The sequence below is a fragment of the Cricetulus griseus genome, chromosome 3 (genome assembly GCF_003668045.3).
Source record: "Cricetulus griseus strain 17A/GY chromosome 3, alternate assembly CriGri-PICRH-1.0, whole genome shotgun sequence".
NCBI lineage: Eukaryota > Metazoa > Chordata > Mammalia > Rodentia > Cricetidae > Cricetulus > Cricetulus griseus.
This window is the reverse complement of record NC_048596.1, coordinates 96,282,772-96,306,169: the sequence shown is the minus strand read 5'-3', so window position 1 is coordinate 96,306,169 and position 23,398 is coordinate 96,282,772. Positions and strand designations below refer to the sequence as shown.

The window sequence follows — 23,398 nt, the reverse complement described above, 5'->3', positions numbered from 1 at the left end:
GAACTCAAGAAGGTAGTCTCCAAAACACCAAACAATCCAATTAAAAAGTGGGGTACAGAACTAAATAGACAATTCTCAATAGAGGAATCTAAAATGACTGAAAGACACATAAGAAATTGTTCAACAGCCTTAGCCATCAGGTAAGGCAAATCAAAACAACTCTAAGATAAAATCTTACTCCTGTTAGAATGGCTAAAATCAAAAACACCAATGATAGTTTATGCTGGAGAGGATTTGGAGAAAGGGGAACACTCCTCCACTGCTGGTGGGAATGCCAGCTTGTACAGCCACTTGGAAATCAGTATGGCGACTCCTCAGGAAAATTCGTAATCAATCTACCACAAGAACCAGCAATTCCACTGAAGGCATATACTCAAAAGATGCACATTCATACAACAAGGACATCTGTTCAATGATGTTCATATCAGCACTATTTGTAATAGCCAGAACCTGGAAGCAACCTAGATGCCCCTCAGTTGAAAAATGGATAGAGAAAATGTGCTACATTTACACTATGGAGCAGTTCTCAGAAGAAAAAAAAAAAACAATGGAATGTTCAAATTTGTAGGGAAATGGATGGATCTAGAAGAAACCATTCTGAGTGAGGTAACCCAATCACAAAAGACAAACGTGGCATGTACTCATTCATATGTGGATTTCAGATATAGAGTAAAGGAATACCAGCCTACAATTCACCCTTCCAGAGAAGCTAGTAAACCAGGAAGACCCTTAGAGAAACATACATGGTCCTCTGGAGAAGGTGAAAGGGACAAGATCTCCTGAGCAAATTGGGAACATGGGGGGTGGGGTAGAGGGTGCTAGGAAAATGAGAAGGGGAGAAGAGGAGTGGTGAGGAGGACATGAGGGAGCAGAAAGTTTGAGTCGAAAAGAAGATACCATAATAGGGTGATTCATTTTAGGTTTACAGAGAAATCAGGCATTAGGTGAAGGTCTGGGTATCTACAAAGATGACACCAACTAACAATCTAAGCAATAGAGAAGAGGCTACCTTAAATGCCCTCTGCTGATATTGAGATTGATGACTGTCTTATATGCCATCCTATAGCCTTCATCCAGCAGCTGGTGGAAGTAGAAGCAGACACCCACAACTAATCACTGAACTGAACTGGAATCCAGTTGCAGAGAAGGACGAGTGATGGTAAAAGTGGTCCAGGCCAGGCTGGTGAAACACATAGAAACAGCTGACCTGAACAACGGGAAGCTCTTGGTTCCCAGACTTTTAGCTGGGATACCAGCATTGGACTGATCCAGACCCCAGGAAGGTAGGTTTCACTGAGGAGACCTTGGAAATCTAAGGGACCTCCTGTAGTAGTTCAGTACTTATCCCTGGCATAGTGTGGTCTTTGGGAGCCCAATCCACATACAGGGATACTCCCTGAGCCAAGACAAATGGGAGTGGGTGTAGGCGCTAACCCAATGGATATGGTAGAATCTTAAGACCCCTGTGGAAGGCCTCACCCTTCCTGGGGAGGAGAAAGTATATGTGAAAGGTAGGTTTTTAGTTGGGGGGGTCGTGCTAGGGTAGGCGGGAGGGTGTGGGAACTGGGATTGACATGTAAAACAATCTTGTTTCTAATTCGTATTTAAAAAGAAAAAAAAAAACAGAGATGGGAGATGTTCACATTTTTTTTATGTCCTTTTCAGTTTCTTTCTTTCTTTCTTTCTTTCTTTCTTTCTTTCTTTCTTTCTTTCTTTCTTTCTTTCATGCAGGTCTTTCACTTGTTTGGCTAGCATTACTCCAAAATACTTTATATTTTTGGCTATATAAAGGGTGATGTTTCTCTGATTTTTTTTCTTAGCTACTTTATCATTTGTATATAGGAGGGCTACTGATTTTTTGAGTCAATCTTAACATCTTGCCATAATACTGAACATGTTTATCAGCTGTAGGAGTTCTCTCGTAGAGATTTTGTGGTCACTTATGTATACTGTCATATCATCTGTGAATAGTGATAGTGTGACTTCTTCCTTTCCAATTTATATCCCCTTGATCTCCATTTATTGTCTTATTGCTCTAGCTAGAACTTTGGGTATTATAGTGAATAGATAAGGAGAGAGTGGACAGCCTTGTCTTGCTCCTGATTTTAGTGGAATTACTTTGAGTTTCTCTCCATTTAGTTTGATGTTGACTATTGGTTTGCTGTATATTGTCTTTATTATGTTTACATATGTTCCTTGTATCCCTGTTCTCTCCAAGACCTTTATTGTGAAGGGCTGTTGGATTTCGTTCAAGACTTTTTTTAGCATTTAATGAAAAGACCATGTGGTTTTTTACTTTCAGTTTGTTAATATGGCAGATTACATTGACAGATTTCCACATATTGAACCAACCCTGCATCTATGGGATGAAGCCAACTTGGTCATGGTGTATGATTGTTTTGATGTGTTCTTGGATTCAATTTGCCAGTATTTTATTGAGTATTTTTGAATCAATGTTCACAAGGCAGTTTGGTCTGTAGTTCTCTTTCTTTGTTGCATCTTTGTGTGGTTTGGGTATCAGGTTAACTGTAGCCTCATAGAAGGAATTTGGCAATGTTCCTTCTGTTCCTATTGTGTAGAACAATTTGAGGAATATTGGTATTAGCTTTTCTTTGAAATTCTGATAGAATTCTGTCCTGAAGCTATCTTACCTGGGATTTTTTTGGTTGGGAGACTTTTAATGATTGCTTCTATTTCCTTAGGGTTATATGTCTATTTAAATTGTTTATCTGGTCTTGATTACATTTTGTATGTAGAACCTATCCAGAAAATGGTCCAGTTTTTTTTAAAAAATCCAATTTTGTGGAGTATAATCTGATAATTCTCTGGATTTTCTCAGTGTCTATTGTTATGTCCCCTTTTTCCTTTCTGATTTTGTTAATTTGGATCTTAGGTAGGATCAACATGATAAAAATGGCAACCCTACCAAAAGCAATCTTAGATTCAAAGCAATTGCCATCAAAATCCCAACACAATTCTTCACAGACATTGAAAGAGCAATACTCAAGTTCATAAGGAAAATGAAAAAACCCAGAATAGCTAAAATAGTACTGTACAATAAAGGAACTTCTGGAGACAACACCATCCCTGACTTCAAACTCTACTATAGAAATACAGTAATAAAAACAGCTTGGTATTGTCATAAAAACAGACAGGTGAATCAGTGGAATAAAATCAAAGCCTCTCATATCAATCCACACAACTATGAACACCTGAATTTTGACAAAGAAATCAAAGTGGTACAATGGAAAAAGTCTTTAAAAATGGTGTGGCGTAATTGGATGTTAACATGTAGAAGATTGCAAATATGTCCGTATCTATTGACATGCACGAAACTCAAATCAAAGTGGATCAAGGACCTCATCATAAATCCAGCAACATTGAACCTGATAGAAGAGAAAGTTGGAAGTAGCCTGGAATGCATTGGCACAGGAGAGCACTTCCTAAATATAACACAAGTAGCACAGGCACTGAAAGCAACAATCAATAAATGGGACCTCCTGAAACTGAAAAGCTTTTGTAAGACAAAGGACACTGTCAATAAGATACAATGTCAGCTTACAGAATGGGAAAATGTCTTCAATAAACCCACATATGATAGAGGACTGATCTCTAAAATTTATAAAGAACTCATGAAACTAGACATAAAAATATGAAATAACCCAGTTGAAAAATGGGTTACAAAGATAAACAGAGAATTCTCACTAGAAACATCTCAAATGGCCAAAAGACACTTAAGGGAGTGCTCAACATCCTTAATTATCAGGGAAATGCGAATCAAAATGACTCTGAGATACCATCTCACACCTGTCAGATTGGCTAAGATCAAAAATATTGAGGACAGCTCATGTTGGAGAGGATGTGGAGTCAGGGGAACACTCCTCCACTGCTGGTGGGAGTGCAAACTTCCACAGCCATTTTGGAAAACAGTATGGTGGTGTCTAAGAAAACTGGGAAACAATTTGCTTCAAGACACAGTGATACCACTCTTGGGCATTTACCCAAAGGATGTTCAATCATCCACAAGGACAGTTGTTCAGCAATGTTCATAGCGGCATTATTCATAATACCCAGAACCTGGAAACAACCTAGATGTCCCTCAGCTGAAGAATGGATAAGGAAAATGTGGTACATTTACACAATGGAGTACTACTCAGCAGCAGAAAAAGATGACCTTATGAAATTTTTAGGCAAATGGATGAAACTAGAAAAAAAAAATCCTGATTGAGGTAACCTATACTCAGAAAGACAAACACAGTATGTATTCACTCATAAGCAGATATTAGATGTAAAGCAAAAGATAACCAAACTACAATCAACAGCCCCAGGTAACAAGGAGGACCCTAAAAGGGACACATGGATCACCATAGGAAGGGAAATGAGATGAGATCTTCAGGGAAAACTGGGGGTAGGTGCTAAGGGGGAAAGGAGAGGGATGAGAACAGGAGCAAATAAGATGACTGAGGTGGGGAGGGACACAGTGGAAGAACAATGAAAGAGATACCTTAATAGAGCCACTATGAGCTTAGAGAGAAACCTGGTGCTATGGTAGCTCCCAGGAATCCACAAGGAGGACCCCAGTTAAGACTCCTAGCAATGGTAGAGAGGATGCTTGAACTAGCCTTTTGGCAGATTGATTCCCAAGTTTCTGAGAAACCACCATGTTGATTTCTAAAGTGGATGTACAAGTTTGCACTCCCACCAGCAGTGGAGGAGCATTCTCCGTCCCACATCCTCTCCAGCATGAGCTGTGACTTGTGTCTCTGATCTTAGCTGTTCTGACATGTGTAAGATGGAATCTCAGAGTTGTTTTGATTTGTATTTCCCTGAAGGCTAAGCCTGTTATTTTCTGAAGAGAAATGGAGGAAGAATGGAAATGAAGAAGAGGGGAGGTGGGGAGGGAACTGAGAGGAGTGGAGGGAGGGGAACCTAGTCAGGATGTATCATGTGAAAGACGAGTAAGAAGTATAATGAAATAAAACTGAAATGGAGACCCAGCACCAATAGACACATATATAAATATGTAAACTCCCATACCTAAGTCTCAGGAAACAGTACAGAAAATGGGGCTATGAGGTTGTGTCTCCTAGTAGTGTCAGCATCTATACCCATATAGTCTCATCAACATGACTGCCTGAACCTGGACTGAATGAAGACAACAATACACAGCCAAAGTGGACAGGGGAAAGCCCACAAGGCCTCATCCCTGTAGGCAAGTAAGAAATACTAAGAGCTGGAGAAATAGTTTTCCCAAGGGAAGAGAACACCAATTGTTTATCCCATATCAAATGTCAGCCTTGAAACATACAAGTAAAATTATACAGGCTGAACAGGTTCTATCTATGGATGTATATGTATATACAAATATACTTATTCATATAATAACATTAATTGAAAAAGAGTCCATGAATTTGTAAGAAAGATGATGGAAGAGAGCAGGCATGGGTATATAGGAAGTCTGTGGTGGGAAGTAAAGAGAAAATGTTATTATATTATAAACTCAAAAATAAGAGATAAAACACTTAAAATTCTATCAGTTTAGTTGTATTATAGATGGTGAAGGGGCTCATGAGGCCCTAACTGTCTCAAAAGTTATTGGGAATTAATTGTTTTTAAGGGGTTGGTTGCCATTTTCTTCAGTGATGTAGCCACAGATAAGGTGTCTTTGTTCAACTAAATTATGTCCCACCTATACTCTGTATGTTACTTATTAAACTAAGTGGGCCAAAAACATTAAATATATGAAAGTAGGAGAGGCTATCTGAATTGCTCCAATGCAAGAGGAAGAATGGGGGAGGAAAATGGGGATAAAAATAACTGAAATTCATGTTATAATGTAAAGAATTCTCAAACAATTAAAATTCTATGAGTTCATACAATTATTTCTATACTAAGCTTCATTAAAATGAATACAAAGGTATTGGCACATCATTGTTCTAGGACTCCTATGATAAAGACTTACAAGCTTAGTGGCTTAACCAGAGAAATCCCTTTGTCATAGATCCAAGGATCCCAATTCCATTATCAATATGTTAGTAGTTGTGTTTCATTTTATTGATATTGTGGGAGAAACTCTGTGTCTTTCTCTTTGAGTTTCTGATAGTTTGATGGAAACCTGCATTTATAGGGGCAACACCTTGATCTCTGCCTTCTTCTTCTTCTTCTTCTTCTTCTTCTTCTTCTTCTTCTTCTTCTTCTTCTTCTTCTTCTTCTTCTTCTCCTCCTCCTCCTCCTCCTCCTCCTCCTCCTCCTCCTCCTCCTTCTCCTTCTCCTCCTCCTTCTCCTCCTCCTCCTTCTCCTCTTTCCTCCCCCCTTGTGTATGTATATATATGTGTGTGTGATGTGTGGTTTTGTATTTAGATAAGGACTTCATTATACTCTACTAGGGACTTTTCTAAACTATCATCACCATTTTTTTGTCTCTGTTTCAAAATAATACCAAACTTAGGTCCATCATATATATGCCTCATGATATGCCATTATACACTATCAGGAATGTAACTAGGCATGTACTTTCACGAATTTTGTGAAAGTATTTTGTTCTGTATCCATGAACATGTAAAATGAGAGTGCTCCATTAATTATACAGATACTTAGATGATTATCAACACTTCCACATATATACACATATGCTCACATACATGGTACTGTCTTTTATGTTTATAGGCATATCTCTCATGGTTATATATAAACATCTGAAGAATTAATGAGCTGTCATTGGGCACATAATATGCCTAAAATGAGAGCTATAAATACTTTTAACATAAAATGTAAGTATAAACATAAGCTCTTTTATGTAATCCCAACAACACACATTCTTGTGCATTCATTTAAACATGTCTTTGTGTTGCTGGACACAGACAAGAGAGGAAAGTTAGGGGTTAATGCTTTCAGCTTTAGCTTCAAGTCTCAGAGGGAGTCATTGGAGTAATTGTGAATACGAGGCAGTGGATATAGAAAGAGGGAAAGAACCAGTGCTTTGGGGAACAGACAGACCACCCAGTTCTTTAAATAGACCCTGACCTCAGGTCTCTACCCAAGGCTGAATCCCAGGGGCTTGTCAGAACTTCTTTAGTCATAGTCAGCTTGTTAAAAGACATAGAAGATCTCAGGGGAAGTTATTCCTTTGGCCTCGGGCATCTTTTTCTTCTCAAAAATCAGTGGGAAATGTGGACTCTTCAAGAATCTAGAAGGCAAAGTCATTTATTATATAGAAAGTTATGACTTAATGGGAACACCACATATAGAAACCCAAGTACACGGAGTCACACTCTGATATGGGAAGAAGAACCATGGCCTCCACTGTGTCAGACCTAGAAAGGTAGGAAGATGCCCTCCAGAGAGAAGCTCTCCAACAACAACCTGATTCTGAGCCTCCTGTGCTCTATGCTTAGGTTCAGATATTCCACAGTCAGAATCAAATCTTCATCACCCTTTCTGTAATATTTGACAAACAATAACTTTATTTCCGATTATACTGCGTTGCATTATATAGTCTATTAATAATAGTTACATCCTGTCAAAATAATACATGTTGTAATAGAATAGAAGAACATGGAATATTGGGCAAGAGGGAAATTATGTGTTCTTTTCCTCTTGTCTAAGGAATGCACAGTTCCACCTCTCAAACCAAAGATCAGATAAACTGTTTTCTTCATAGTGAAATTCTTTCACATGCAACAATAATGATAAAAGAGCAGCAAACTTCCTGTACATTAAGCACAACTTGTAGTCATAAATCTTTACAGGTTTAGTTCTTAAGAATGAAAGGGAAACAGGGTAAATTCTAAATTTGAGAACAATAGTTTCCACAGAACATGAAAAATTTAGGGAGAAAACAGATACCTGTTGAGGAACACAGTTCCCATTTCAAATGTAGCTTTCAGATCATCTCTGTTATTCTATTGTTTCTCCTCGAAATGAACACTGAGTATATAAAGTCAGACCAGATAGAATATAAAGAGAATGGATGAGATATGTCTCCTTACATAGCAGTTCTAGGTCTGTAAAAAAATCAGATAGAGAGGAAGAGAAAAACTGGATTTCCAATTAAGCCATGCAACTGGTGGGGTGGGCGCCCTAAACTTCCTAACTGTGCAAAATAAGTGAGTCCTCTACTAAGACTATTTGGAAGAAGCCAACAAGGAAGAGTGAGGAGAGAAAGAAGAGAAGAAAAGAAAAGGAAGAAAGGAATCTAGGGAAAGCAATACATTCCCAGAAACACTAAAATCTCAACCTAGATCTTGGTCCAGGGAAGTAGCAAGAATCCCAAGTCCAAATTCTCTAATTCAGTATATTGTCTAAGCACCCTGCATATCAGCCTTTGTCACAACAGATCAACAATTTTCCTGACCCATCTGGAGCAATATTCTCAACTACTCATTGCCAACAAAAACAGTATTGTGTGCCTCTAGAAGCCCTGGTCCAAAAGTGATGTGTTCTGACAATAATTTTACAATGTGACCATTGACAGATCATTTAGTGACTCTGAGATCTTATTGTTTCTTATGGTAAATGATGATACAGATACTTTGCATAAGTTAGAAAAAATGAATTTTAAGGGGCTTTAGGGAAGGGTCTCACAATTCAATAATCCCTCCCCCACAGTTAATCAGAGGTAATTATGCATATCGGGAAGCTATATTTTCAGCACCTAGTCCAGCACCTGGAGGTGAGAATAAAGATGATCTAAATATATTTGTTTATATCACCCTTAATCTTGGTGACTGTCTCCATGAAATGAGAGTGACATACTGGCAGGTAAGTATGTACCCTCTTGCTTAAATAGAAAATGTGATACTGTTTGAAGCAATTGAATCTGATAAAAGGTAGCAAGGCAGAGACCCTCAGTTCCAGAAAATGTGAATATCTGAATTGTTACTAGAGATTTCATAGGAGTATTTGTGCAATCTCATGATTATTAGCAGGAAAGTTGGTAGGCTTTCTGGTGTATAGAAGACTTCTAAAATATGAGCCCCATTGCTTCCAAACACTATAAATGAATGGGACTAAGAAGATATGAAATTTGTTTGACATTTCGAAGAAACCCGTTAAGGATCCTTGAGTCCTATAAAATGAAATGTTTGTTAGTTTGCAAAGATTTGCTAAGGGAGCCTATAAGGATACTCTTTTCACCTGAAGGTTTTTGTTATGAACAAGGTAAAAATTAAGGCTTTCAATCCCAAGCACTGAGCAGCAAAGACAAAGTGAAAAGATGTTGGGTAAGAACCAAGTTATCTACAGCCTATGTTTTACAGGTTATTTTTTTTTTTTTGGTGTGTGTGGGGGAGAGCAAGTTACATTCTTCAGAAAGCTACAACAACAACAACAACAACAACAACAACAAAACCAAACAATATTAAAACAAGTACAGTTACAAGCTGCCTCTCAATAACATCTTCCAAAACCTCTATTATGAGAAATGACCATAACTCTAAGAAGCATCCCTCAAGTAGGGTTTGGGTGATTCCATTAAGAAAGTTTCCATTTGGGGATATCATTAGTCAGTTGCATCTGAATAATGGTCTTTACTAGGCATTTCCCTCACCACACATTTTCCTGATTTCTCTTTATGAAGAACAGAGGTGCTAAACTGAGTGTCACATTCAAAGCCATCTTCACCAAGACATTTCTGAATAAACTATAGCCTGCAATTCAAACCCAGGTTGCAGTTTGTTTATATAAACAAGTCTGAGTTGGAATATAGCAGAAGACATGCACTAACATGTGTCCCATGACTAATTTTACATCGTAACAGAGAAAGGCACAAATCTAAAGAGAGAATATATCAAGCACAAAACATGCTGTAAGATTCTCATTAAATATAATATGTATAATTGCAAAATCATAGATGGTTTATAGCTTTCTTTGGGCTAGAACTAAGATGATTCTAAGAATATTATAGGAGAATAAATCACTATGCTCCTTTAGTTCATGCTTCCTTCCCACCATGAGCTAGCTACTCCTGCTCAAATGACTCAACACAGAGATGAATGGGCCTATGTGAAAGGTAGGCCAAGTAATTTGTTAAATAGAAAATGGCAAAGTTTAATGTAACCAATTTGTCATAGGAGTTTGCCGTTGGCTAATTCTACATCCAAGAATAATTTTTCTTTAGGTAATAATTACCCCTGAGCCTGACATGTCCTAATATAATTTTGTTATATTAGAATGTTACAAATACTAATAGCATATTAAGTAGGATCAATTTAAGTTACAAAATATCATTTAATATAACAGATGATTTTATGACAATTTATTACTGAATTCAATTGTAATATTACACAAGTGCAAATAATCACTCATGCCTTGGCTATCATTATCCTCTGACAGCAGATTAATTTCACTATACAGATAATATAACACATTTTTTCATGTTGGCTTCAAGGAACAGCTCTTCTCATTCTACATTTTTCATCTTGCTTGGAATCCCAGGACTGGAGAATTATCAATTTTGGGTTGCCTTTCCATTCTGTGTCATGTATATTGTGGCAGTGACTGGAAATATTATCATCCTACACATAATCCGAATTGACCACACCCTGCATGAACCCATGTACCTCTTTCTGGCCATGCTGGCTACCACTGACCTGATCATGTCCTCCTCCACACAACCTAAAATGCTGGCCATACTCTGGTTTCATGATCATAAGATTGAATATCATGCCTGCCTCATCCAGGTGTTCTTCATACATGCCTTTTCTTCTGTGGAGTCTGGGGTGCTCATGGCTATGGCCTTGGACCGCTACGTGGCTATCTGTTTCCCACTCCAACATTCCAGCATCCTGACCACATCTGTAGTCATCAAACTTGGGGCAGCTGTCATGGTTAGAGGGCTGCTGTGGGTGAGCCCCTTCTGTTTCATGATCTCCAGGATGCCCTTCTGCCCCAACAAGGTCATTCCCCAGTCCTACTGTGAGCACATGGCTGTGCTCAAGTTGGTGTGTGCCGATACCAGAGTCAATCGTGGATATGGGCTCTTTGTGGCTTTTTCTGTGGTTGGCTTTGATATAATTGTCATCAGTGTATCTTATGTGATGATTTTGAAAGCTGTACTGAGGTTGCCTCCGGGTGAAGCCCGCCTCAAAGCTTTTGGTACATGTGCTTCTCATATTGGTGTCATCTTAGCCTTATATATTCCGGCACTTTTCACCTTCCTCACCCACCGATTTGGCCACCATGTGCCCCGAGTTGTACACATCATGTTTGCTAATGTCTATCTGCTTGTTCCTCCCATGCTCAACCCCATCATCTATGGAGTTAGAACCAAACAGATCAGGGACAGGGTTATCCAAGGATGTTGTGGAAAAGGCTTTTGAATCAGAGACCGCAGCACCCATGCTTCAGTTACTTACACTGATGTAGCCACAGATGAGGAACTGTTCCCAGTTTCTTACCTACAAAGTCATCCCAATGACAACAGCTAGCCTACAGGCTGATACCCTTCCAAAACAATGAAGAATGAATTTCATGGTACCCACAGCCATCGATGTGAGAGATGTGATGTACAGACTTAGTAGATGTATATTCTTCATGAAAGAAAAAAAAACCTTTTAAAAGAAATTCATTTATTGTATCTTCAGTTCTGTGTTCAAGTTGATATGAAATCAGACATATCAATGTTATTTGGAAAAGACAAAGTCACTGTGGACCCTTTTATGACAAAATTTAATTACACTTATTTGTGTAATGATTTCTTTATTCAGTTTTTTATTCATATCAGAACTTTCCTGCCTTCGACTATGTTACTGACTTCAAAATCTGGAAACTTTTCATCCGTTAAATCATTAAACATTTGACCAGATTTTCATGCTTTAAGTAAATAGCCATACAATTTTAAAGAAACCAGACATTTCAGCAAGTAGTTAAAAATACACACATTTCTTCCATCTGGGAATCTATTGAAAATATCATTTTGGAAAAAGACATATGTTTATCCTGCCTGAATCCAGACATATAAAGGGAATAAAGGGAAAACTTACAACTTATTTTGTAGGAACTGAGTGTGGTGGTACATGCCAATAATCACAGCACCAGGGAATCTGAGGCAGAAACATTGTGGGATTGAGGCCAGTCTGGACTATACAGAAAAACTTATGTATCAATAAAATAATACAAAAGAAGAGAGGAAGTTAATGGGGGAGAAAGAAGGGAAGAAGGAGGGGAAATAGGGGAAATGGAAGAAAGGCAGACTAAGAAGGAAGGAGAGAAGAAAACTAGGGGAAGAGGGTAGGTGGGAGAGGAAAATAAATGAAACCAAATGAAGAAATGTGATTGAATCCTAGGTGATATTTTATTTGTAGTAAATATGTGAAGAATTACTGATATGCTATTAAGTTTTAGAGAAGATAAATTTAATTCTCATAATTCTCAATGCTAATTATAAAATGAATACACATGTATAAGAGCTTATTTAACAAAGACACCTAAATGCTAATAATAACCACTATTGTTAATATGGCTTTTGGCCTACTAGTTTTCTTTTTAACAGTAGTATTTTTCAAAAACTTACCTTTAGTTTTTGAAGTTTAATTTTGCTATGTAAAAATAATTAAGATAGGGTTTACATGACTTTGGAACATAGATATATAAAACAAACATTTCACTAGTAAGAAATTACAACTATATTAATTTTAAGACAGTTCATTGGTACATGTACAATTTTGCTACTAATTGAAGATAAAGGGATTTTTTACATAATAATGAAGGATACATTGTTTAAGGCTTTGGCAGTACTGGAAGTCAATGGAAGATGATGGGACCAGAAAAATATTATTCATTGCATGTGACATTTTAGGGGGCATTGGGAATTCCAGCTCATTATTTTTCATGGCCTCCAAGCTGGCAGGAGATGAACACACCTGCTGGGACAAATCAACACAGCCAAGTGAGCAGGACCTGACCTCTGTATCCACTTGCCAAACTAGGACTTTCTTCTTCTTTAATTGTATCATTGTATCGCATGTAACTTGGTACAATGATGAAAATGTCAAGAATTAAGCAATCTTTCTCTATCTCTTTCTCTCTCTCTCTCTCTCTCTCTCTCTCTCTCTCTCTCTCTCTCTCTCACACACACACACACACACACACACACACACACACACACACACACACACACAATAATGGAATTTTAGGTGTGTATTATTTCTCACATTAGCCTGAAGTCTAGGGGACAGGGACTCATTCACAAATGGCAGGAAATACCAGAGTGACTATTCAAAAGCAAGAATTTTATACTGAGCAGTGATAATGTATTGAGGAAACATAGACATGGGAGAATGTAGACTGTGTATTGAGCTCAGATTTTATCTACTGGTCAGGAGAAACAGATGTGAAAAATAATACAAATGCAATATATGTGACCCCATTCATGCAGCGACTCTGGACAATAAAAATGAAAGAAAAGTTATAACTGAGGCCCAGAAACTTTATTTAAAATAAGGAAATTGTGGCTATTCCAGATCTTATAAAAACTAGCTTTAATTCATCAGATATATAAAAATGGGAAGGACATATAAAATAGAGGACTCAGAATTTGCCAATATATGAGCCATGGGAGTTCTAAAAGAAATAGTAAAATAGTAAAAAGGCTATAGACAAATATAGTTAAGATGGCTACGATTAAGCAGATCCTAACACAGTGGCTGTGTTCTGAGGAGCTCGGGTTAAGTTTACAGGATATGGACAGTTCCCTCACTATTTCCACCAAGAAATCTTGACAGAGGTCAGAATAGAAATTCTGATGGAATTCTTCAGAAATCCTGGGTTCCAGGAGAGGGAAAAGAGAACCTGAAAAGTAGATTTGACACAGAAGCAACAGTTTGTAGAGTTAAATGAGTGTAAGGAGAACAGATAAGATTCTGACAGAACAGTCTCTCTCTCTCTCTCTCTCTCTCTCTCCAGCATCTCATCTCCTTCCTAGTTTATTGATTGTCTAGTACTATTTAATTTAATTATATATGTAAATTGTAGGTATATTCAGACCTGCATAAAGACATTCCATTGATTACTCTGGATATAATTGACTTTTTGTCACAATAAATGACAATGGTAAATGCATATTTTACTGTGACAAATTCCAACCTAGAAGTGCCACATTGGAACACGAGGGAGAAGAAAGATTGATTGGGGGATGAATAGAGGAGAGCAAGATAAGAGATACTAAAATAAATGGAGACATTACAGGTTTAAAGAGAAATGAGGCACTAGGGAAATGTCTGGAGATCTACAAAGATGATACCAACTAACAATCTAAGCAACAGAGGAGAGGCTACCTTAAATGCTCTCCCCTGATAATAAGATTGATGACTAACTTATATGTCATCTTAGAGCCTTCATCCACCAGGTGGTGGAAGTAGAAGCAGACACCCACAGCTAAACACTGAACTGAACTGGAATCTATTTTCAGAGAAGGAGGAGTGATGAGCAAAGAGGTCCATACCAGGCTGGTGAAACCCACAGAAACAGCTGACCTGAACAAGGGAGAGCTCTTGTTCCCCAGACTGATAGCTGGAAAACCAGCATGGGACTGATCCAGACACCATGAATGTGGGTGTCAGTAAGGAGACCTCGAAAATCTTTGGGGCCTCTTGTAGTAGATCAGTACTTATACCTAGCATAGGAATGGACTTTGGGAGCCCATTCCACATAGAGGGATGCTTCCTGAGCCTAGGCACAAGGAGGAGGGCCTAAGCCCTATCACAACGGATATGGCAGACTCTGAAGGCCCCCTATGGAAGGCCTCACCCTCCTTGGGAGCAGAAAGGGTATGGGATAGGCAGGGTATTAACTGGGGGGGGGATGGCAGGGGAGGAGGTGAGGGAGAGGGAACTGGGATTGACATGTACAATAATTTTCATGAGATTAAACATCTTTGTCAGCCTTATTTCTGACACAGTTTCTCTAGTATTACATTTCTTATCTGCTGGCTCTTCACACAGTATATGATAGGATTCATCACTGGAGGAACAAGCAGGAAAATGTCAGCCATGAGGATCTTAGTTATAGGAGAACTAAGGTTGGCAATGCGGTAGATAACAGCAAGGGAGATGACAGGGACATAGAAGATGAGCACAGCACAGATGTGGGAGACACAAGTACTGAGGACCTTGAGTCTTTCCTTTTGGGATGCAATGCCCAACACTGCTCTCAGGATCAGTGCATAGGACAAGAAAATAAATGTTATGTCCAGGATGCCTGAGAGAGCCACAAATAAACCATAGATGACATTGAACTTGTTGTCTGAGCAGGCCAGCTTCATGACATCCTGGTGGAGGCAGTAGGAATGTGACAACAGATTCTTCTTGCAATATCTTAGATGCTTTAGAGTTACAGGGAAAGGCAGAATCAACAAAACATTCTTGAGAGCAAAAGCAAGCCCAATTTGAAGAACCCTGGCACTGGTAAGGATGGAAGAGTATCTCAGAGGGTTACAGATGGCAATAAAACGGTCAAAGGACATAATGAGAAGTACAGATGACTCCATAGCTGAGAATTCATGAATAAAAAACTGCTGGGCAAAACACACATTAGGAGAAATTTCTGGAGAATTGAACAAGAAAACCTTGAGCATGGTAGGGAGAGAGGAAATGGATAGTCCTAGGTCTGAGAGAGCTAACATGGAAAGGAAATAATACATGGGTTCATGCAAAGAAGGCTCTGATTTTATAAAAAAGAGGATAGTGCAGTTGCCCAGGATGGCAACAGTGTATAGGAGACATATGGGGATGGAGATCCAGATGTGTGCAGATTCCATATCTGGGAACCCAACCAAATAGAAAGTAGAAATTTCATTAATGGAGATGTTGAGAATGGACATACCAGCACGTGTGGGAATCAAGATGACAACTTAATGCCTGACTTTGTCCCATTGAGACCTTCAAGGTGCTGTTAAACCAAGAGATATGGGAATTATTCTTCACACTAGTACATATTAATATCCAAATACTCATTAAAATGATCATTGGTCACATAAATGAGCACTGTGAATCTATTATTTCCTTCTTCCATTTCTGCTTTACACCATGACTTTACAAGAGAGATCTTTGAGTGATTCTATGCATCTTGTCTGCTTAACCACAAGCTGATTTAAAAACAATCTTCCCATTGACAAGTTTCAGTTCATTCATTCATTCTGTACCTGTGTTTTTGCTGCTTTTTTTTTCTGATACCCTGGATTAACATAGTTCCTTCAACATTGATAGTATGCAATTCACTATGCACTATTCAGGTGAAAATATACAACTCATATGACTTTTTATGTTGAACATTTTCTTGTGAACAGTCTTGTGCTCAATTATTTGATGTTGTCAATCATTACCATATTAAATACATTCTTTTGAAATTTCTATTTATTTGAATTTTTTAAGACATTTCAGTATTTCAATTTAATGCCTAGTTAGACTGCTTTGTTATATATATATATATATATATATATATATATATATATATATATTATATATGTATATTAAAAGAAAATATATATTTTTTTCTTTTTAAGGAGTATTTATTTATGCATATCAACTGTATAAAACAATTAGTTTTATTATAACATTACAATTCATGTCAGTAATGTAACATCTCACTCATTCATGTTGAATTTTTGTTGAATGATTGTTGCATTATAAATTTCATTAAATTTTTTGGCATTATAATGTAGTTAAAACATCTGCTTTCCCTTTCATCCCTCTGCACACCCATATGTATCCCTCCCTGCTGACTTTCAAAGTATTGACTTCTCTTTTCATTGATTGTTATTACATATACATGGGTGTATATACATTTTAGTAATTTGTCATATTTAACAATTTTAAAAAATATGTGTTTGGTTTCTAATTTATCTAAATATTTAAGCACTTTAACAATTACTCTTCTTTTCTTCTAAAAGTGAATTATTTTAAATGACCATGCATTTCTATTTACATTTAATAATCACTTTAACATTTTCTGTTCAATTTATTGGGATTCTTTCATGCTACTTACAACATATTTTTATTTTTAAATTCTAAATTAATAGTTGCAAATTTTGTGGGATAATGTGCTATGCTTTTGTGTATATATACACGAGAAATGATTATTTCTTCAAATAAATTACATAAAGGCAAACTCAGTTGTTATAACTAATTCTATGTGTCTATCTTAATTAAGAATCCAGATCCATTAAGTATCTTAAGTTCTTAATAAAGAAACACCCATCCTGGCCAGTGAACGCCAACTCCCAAGATGAGCTTCTGATACTTACCTGACAAAAGAAGAATGTTTAATGGAAAGATGAAGTTGTAGTGCAAAAGGAAGTTTTGCAAAAACAAAAATGTATTTCAAGAGATCATTTCTGCTTCTTGGTCCATATAGCTAAGAAGAGTTACTGGAAATTTTTTTGTTTTAATTTTTAATTTTGTTTTAATTTTAAATTGGTTTGTTATTGTTTTGATTTGTTTGCTTTCTGCATAAAATAGTCCTCCAAGACTGTATAAGGCTAATTTTGCTGAGGTAAATGGAATATTAAGAGGGATGTAATGCTTTTTCTGTTAGAATCCCTCTCCTGCCAAGCTCATCTACAGACAGGCCAGGCCTCACTCCTTTAGCATTTTTTTTTTTTTTTTTGCCAGTGACTCCACCTCTCTTTCCTGCAGAGAAAGAGCTCTTGTTTCCTCTCAATACATTGCAGTTGGTCTCTAGAAAACCGTACTCCCAAATTTAATTTCTTAGTAAGATGTTGATATTGTTGCCGGCATGTAATGACTGATTTGCAAGGTCTTAATCTTTTAACCTTTAAATCTTTTAATGCTGTATAAGGTTTGCCTTTAAATTCCTCTCCACCAAATCAAGCTGGTACCTTTTAGTTTATATCAGCTCTCTTAATACAATAAAGCTACATGTTTAATAATCAACCTAGAAAAATAGAGTAGGAATTTTTTTAGTCATCATTATCAATGTCTACTTATTCTAAATGACAAAAGCCCATGTTTATTACAATAAAAAATTCTGACTTTCATCAGATTATATTTTATGTTTCCAGAAAGTCCATTTTATTTTGTTGCAAAAAGTAAAATTCTTAGAAAATCTAAAGGAAGCTAGAATGCTGCATAGATGATTTTCTAGTTCTATCTGTAGTTCAGAAGAGCTTTCAGAATTCAACTCTCTAGTTTGTGTAACTATAACGAAAACAGTTACAGTAAGAGACATAGAATGTTTTCAGAGTGGAGTTAGCCTGAAGTTTAGCTTTAAATTGAAGTTAAAATAACATCATTTATTGTATTCTTTGTACTAGTAGTGGAACATTTCTTAATGAGGTCAATTCTATATTATGAAGAATCTTTTCAAGTCTTGTGTATCCTTGCTTCCATATGGAAGCAAGAATTAAATGGTAAAAAATAATAGTTGGATAAGGGTAAGCTGCTCCCCATAGTGTTCTTGACTAAGGAAATCTACATATTATGGTTCTCAGGCACTTACCTTAGCCTGCACTTAGGTGATCTGAGATAAAGCTACCCTAGCATTGATTGCTGGTCCCATTCTGAAAGGCCAATCCCATTTCTTCCTGCCTGAAACCATTTTAGTAGATGAAAGGCCCCAGGGATGTTGTCACACTACTCTATACTCAGAGGGACCAAAATGTTTTTATGAAGGTGAAAGCCCATTGAAGAATGATTCAGCTCAATTCCTAATGTGCATGTCATTCGGATGCTTATGATTAAATGTCTGTGAAGCCACTGATGCTTCATCTACAAAATTTAATTTACTTTTTGTCTGTGCTTTCAGATCCTTTTTGAGAGTGGGCCACATTATATTTTACTATATAGTTTTGTTTGTGTGACTATAATTGAGTTAATTTATTTTTGAATCTTTTTGATTAATGAAACTCTGTAAAATACTAAATGCTGGCTTGGCTTTTTTTTTTTTTTTTTTGATACACAAGGACCATGGAATTTCTTTTGGAGAAGAGTATATGTACACTATTGTCCAATTTTATTTTATATGTTTGTGAGATTTTTTTAAATTTTTATTTGCCTGTGTGCATGTGCTTATGCACGTGTGTGTGTGTGTGTGTGTGTGTGTGTGTGTGTGTGTGTGTGTGTGTGTGCTTCTACTGAGTCCCGAAGAGGGAATCATTTCTTCTGTAGCTGTAATAACTGGTGAGTTTGTGAGCTTCCCACATGGGTGCTGTGAACCAAACTCTGGCCCTCTGCTAAAACAGCAACTGCTCATAATCACTGAACCATCTTTCTAGCCTTCATTTTAAAAATTCTTTTATTTTCTGTTTGTTGAAGTGCTTTACATATTGAATAAATTAACATTTTATTGTGATTTAACTAGCAAAGAAGTTTTTACCATGTTACCTTGATAGTCATATTCTCATCTCAGGTTTGACTCCCTTTGAATTGAGCAATAGAATTACTGAGTGCAGAAGTTGACTGGGAGTATTGTTTTAAGTTAACAAGCCCTGTGAGCAAGAAGTTAGAGATGCCTAGCAATGTGAATTTATTCAGTTATAATAAATACACATCCAACTCTGCAGATATCTTTGGTGGTAGTAAGACCCTCCTTCAGCATTGTCTGAAACTGACGAAAACTGTAAGGATATTTAATGATCATTGACAGGTCATTGGATTTCTTTTCCTTCAGCAAATGTATATGACCTTGGTTTTTGTGGTCCAGTATAGACAAAAGAAGCTTTCATCAATGTTTTGAGTAAGACCTGTCTCCTTTATTCCCTAGTGGAGAAGTAATTCAAACCTGGGATGTAAGGGAGATAGATGTGGGCAATATACTGGTTACTATTCATCAACTAGTACATGGTTCAGTGATAAAATATCAGGATTCACGTGAGTGAAGGTAACAAGAGGACTGTTAGTACAACAATCTACAGTGCATTGTGCTTCAGATGTGTTGAGGCTTTATCACATACCACCCAAGTCTTCTCATAATTTTAAACAGCCTTTAAACAAACTTCACTTTGGCCATCATAGACTTTACAAACTAAGATTTGCCCTTGTCCAATACTGCCAATACTGAGTAAGGACATTACATGCATAAGAATTGTGTAGCAACAATTTATCATGACTTGTCTATATTGCCACATTTGATATCAGTAGCTATAACCTAATCTAAGTTTAGAGACATTTATTCCTTCATTTGTTGGCATATTAGACAGACACAGTTAGATCTCTACCTCAGAGTTTAAAAGGACTATTGAATTCTGGTGGAATATTTACAACCCTGTAACCAGAACCTCTGAACACACAATGACTTGGAAAGTTGGAATGGAGAGCATATATTACTCATGTGGTAACTGGAGGTGAAGTTTAGTAATGACAGTTTAGTAATGGGTTCCGTCACAGAGTACAATGGATTTTGATTTATATCTGGTATTATATTCTTGGACATATCATATCATCCTTCCAGGAATCATCACTGAACCAATGCTTCTGTTTCTGCATCACATTCCATCACTCTGTCAGAACCAGAGGCATCAAGGTCCCAGTTACTAAGTTCTAGGACTATGGTCATGCTGCACAGCTACATGTGAGGACTGAAAAGAATGGCAATAGCAAAGATTTCTGAACATCCAATAAAGAAATCATAATTTAAAATAAACATTCAGAATGAACTTGTAGGCATCTCCGTGGTGGTTACTGTGTTGCAGCAGGTGACTTCACTGCAGCCTTGGTTCTGAACACTCAATATTCATACTTTGCACTGGGTGTTCTGACCTGCCCTACAATGCCAACACCCCTGCAGAACCTCAGCCCAGATGTGAGCTCTAAATTACTATTTTTTCCCCGTGTAAAGTTTAGTTTTCTACTATTAAGGAAACACAATGGTTTACTTGTAGAAAATAAAGGTTCTAATACTTTTATAGCATCATTCTTCAATGTTATATAGTGAGTACATATGTGGATCACATTTTGTTAGGTTATTTGGTAAACTGCTGTTTGAATTTCTGATGAGTTTCATTTTTTTTCTGATGAATTTTGGCTTCAGATTAAGACATAAATTCCAAACTTAAAAATTGTCTTAGCCATAACTTTTCTATTTCTTTATTGTATATTTCTATAAAATAGTATACTCATCATTAATAAGTATGAAATAAAATACTCATGAACCCTGAAAATTGAGTATTCTCCATGTCTTATAGCATCAAAAACTCACGCAAGAATGAGTTCTTTATGTAAAAACAAATAAGCATATTGAGCTCATCACATACCAAGTTGCTTTTATCTTTGAAACACTTTGAAATTGTGTATGTATGTATGTATGTATGTATGTATGTATATATGTATGTATGTATGTATATGTATAAATATATATATATATATATACATATAGTTTTTTAAAAATAAATTACTTTATGATTTACTCATCAATAAATGCTTAATTTTTACATTCATTTTATATGCCTGTAGATACTGCATCACATTAAAATTTCTCAGGTTAAATATTGTAACCGGCGCCAGCACCAGCGACCGAAGAACCGAATCAGGCGAGAGTCTGCAGATTAAGAAGGACACAACTTGGGTCATTCGGTAGAAGTGAATGCCATAGGTTTATTGCAGCCAGCAGCTTAAATACAAGGGGAGATGGAAAAACATCACCTGCTAGCAGAATGCACTCCCACACCATATTATAAACAAGGAAACCACAACCCCCGACCACGGCCAACGAAGCAAGAAGGGGATGGTGGTAAGGCATAATGTTTCAATAACAAGAAAGGTTCCTAACAGGATTTTAGTGGGCGAGGCTTAGAGAAACAGGAGGTACCTGTGGTTATGCTAGAAAACAACTCACAGAGACCCCATGGGGGCTGGGTGCCAGCAAGGTTAAATGAAGTTTCAAGTAAAAAAGTTGAAGGAGTTCTGTTCTAGGTAGAACAAGAGAACACTGGAAGCATCTATCCATTACATTTGGTTTGCTGAAACTTAGATCCTGTGGTTGTATTTGATGCAGTGTAGGATACTATGTGAGTTTCAGTTATGCTTCATGAATAGACAACTGAAAATATGGGATGACTAACTAACAATTACACAGTATATGTAAAAGCCAGTATCTGTTTATTTGAAAACATACAAGCTCCCATTGCATTTCAGAAGGTAAAAATAACTGATAACTAATTCCAGCTAAAAACTTTTGTTTTTGCCACAGAGGCTGAAATGTAAACATTGGTAAGTGTCCAGATAAGACAAGTTTACTAATCTAAGATCAAAGTCTCAGGAAGGACAATCTTTAGCTTTGAAACATGAGGGAAAACTGCTTTGTGGAAGGATTATCACTTTCCCAAATGGGTTACTAAGAGGTAGCATTATTCTTTACCTTGTTAATATGAAATGATGTGGATATCTCAGCATATCAAGTCAATGCATGTCCTTCTTAGGACTTCTGCCCTAAGGATTGTATGCCACAACCACTACAATTAGAATAACTGTAGTGATAATTACAAGTAGTCTAGGCACTGAGAATATATGTCCATAGAGTGGTCAGTTGTGAATAAAGTCATCCTTATCACAAACTCTCCCCCTGTGAGTTCCAAGAACATGAAGAAAGAGGAGGGTGGAAATATTGTAAGAAACAGAGGTCTGGGAGGATTGTGGTATAACTGTCCTCTGAACATGATAGGACCTTTGCACTCACGTACTCATGGTAACTATGGTGCCTTCACAAGATCTTTACAAGATTAAATCACTCAACATTCTAGCATGCAGGAGGAGGGGTTCATGTGCTTCCATCTAGCTGAGGAGCTATTAACACTTGATAGCTTCTAAAGATGAGACAGTCAATTTTCTCTAGGAGTATGGCCCCTAGGTTAACAGTGCTCCATTGTACAGCCCCATACCTGTGTGCATATAGGCTTCACTAATTAGACGTAAAAGTGTTTTAGAACCAGATTCCTATTTCCAAACACCTCCTGCACCACACCATCCTCTAATAAGATGAGGTTGGGGTTCTCTAACTCTCACACTCTATTGGATTCCACAGCCCTCTCCAAGACATCATACCTTCCCTCCAAGATAAAGAGTGACAAAATTCAGGGGATGAAGACCTGCCTTGATAGCCCAACCAACCTAAATGGAAGTTAAGGTACGGCAGCCAGGGCTATTGTGAAGGTTAGTTTAGTTGTCAGCACAGTCTAGGATCATCTGACAAGAGCATCTCAGAGAAGGATTGTCTAGATCAAGCTGACCTTCAGGCGTGTCTGTGAGAGATTCTCTTGATTATGTTCATTGATGTGTGAAGATCCAGGGGAACAGTTGGCAGCTATTCCCTGGGCTTGGGTTCTGGGGTGTATAAAAGAGGAGGTGAGCTGAGTAAGCTTTTATTTTTCTCTGCTCTTGACTGTGAATATGATGTGCTTAAATTCCTGCTGGCTTTGCTTCCTTTCTATGTAACCTGGAATTGTGAACTA

General features: G+C 37.2%; 2 protein-coding genes across 2 annotated transcripts; one reads left to right on the top strand and one right to left on the bottom strand.

The window, feature by feature from the left end:
- The first annotated feature begins 10,364 nt into the window (after positions 1–10,364).
- On the top strand, positions 10,365–11,318 carry LOC100763258 (olfactory receptor 52R1). The gene has a single exon (XM_027407506.1). The coding sequence runs from the start codon at positions 10,374–10,376 to the stop codon at positions 11,316–11,318; it is 945 nt and encodes a 314-aa protein (XP_027263307.1). The 5' UTR covers positions 10,365–10,373.
- Positions 11,319–14,881: 3,563 nt separating this feature from the next.
- Positions 14,882–15,817, bottom strand: LOC100763543 (olfactory receptor 51A4). Its single transcript, XM_027407987.1, has one exon. The coding sequence runs from the start codon at positions 15,815–15,817 to the stop codon at positions 14,882–14,884; it is 936 nt and encodes a 311-aa protein (XP_027263788.1).
- Between the last annotated feature and the right edge of the window lie 7,581 nt (positions 15,818–23,398).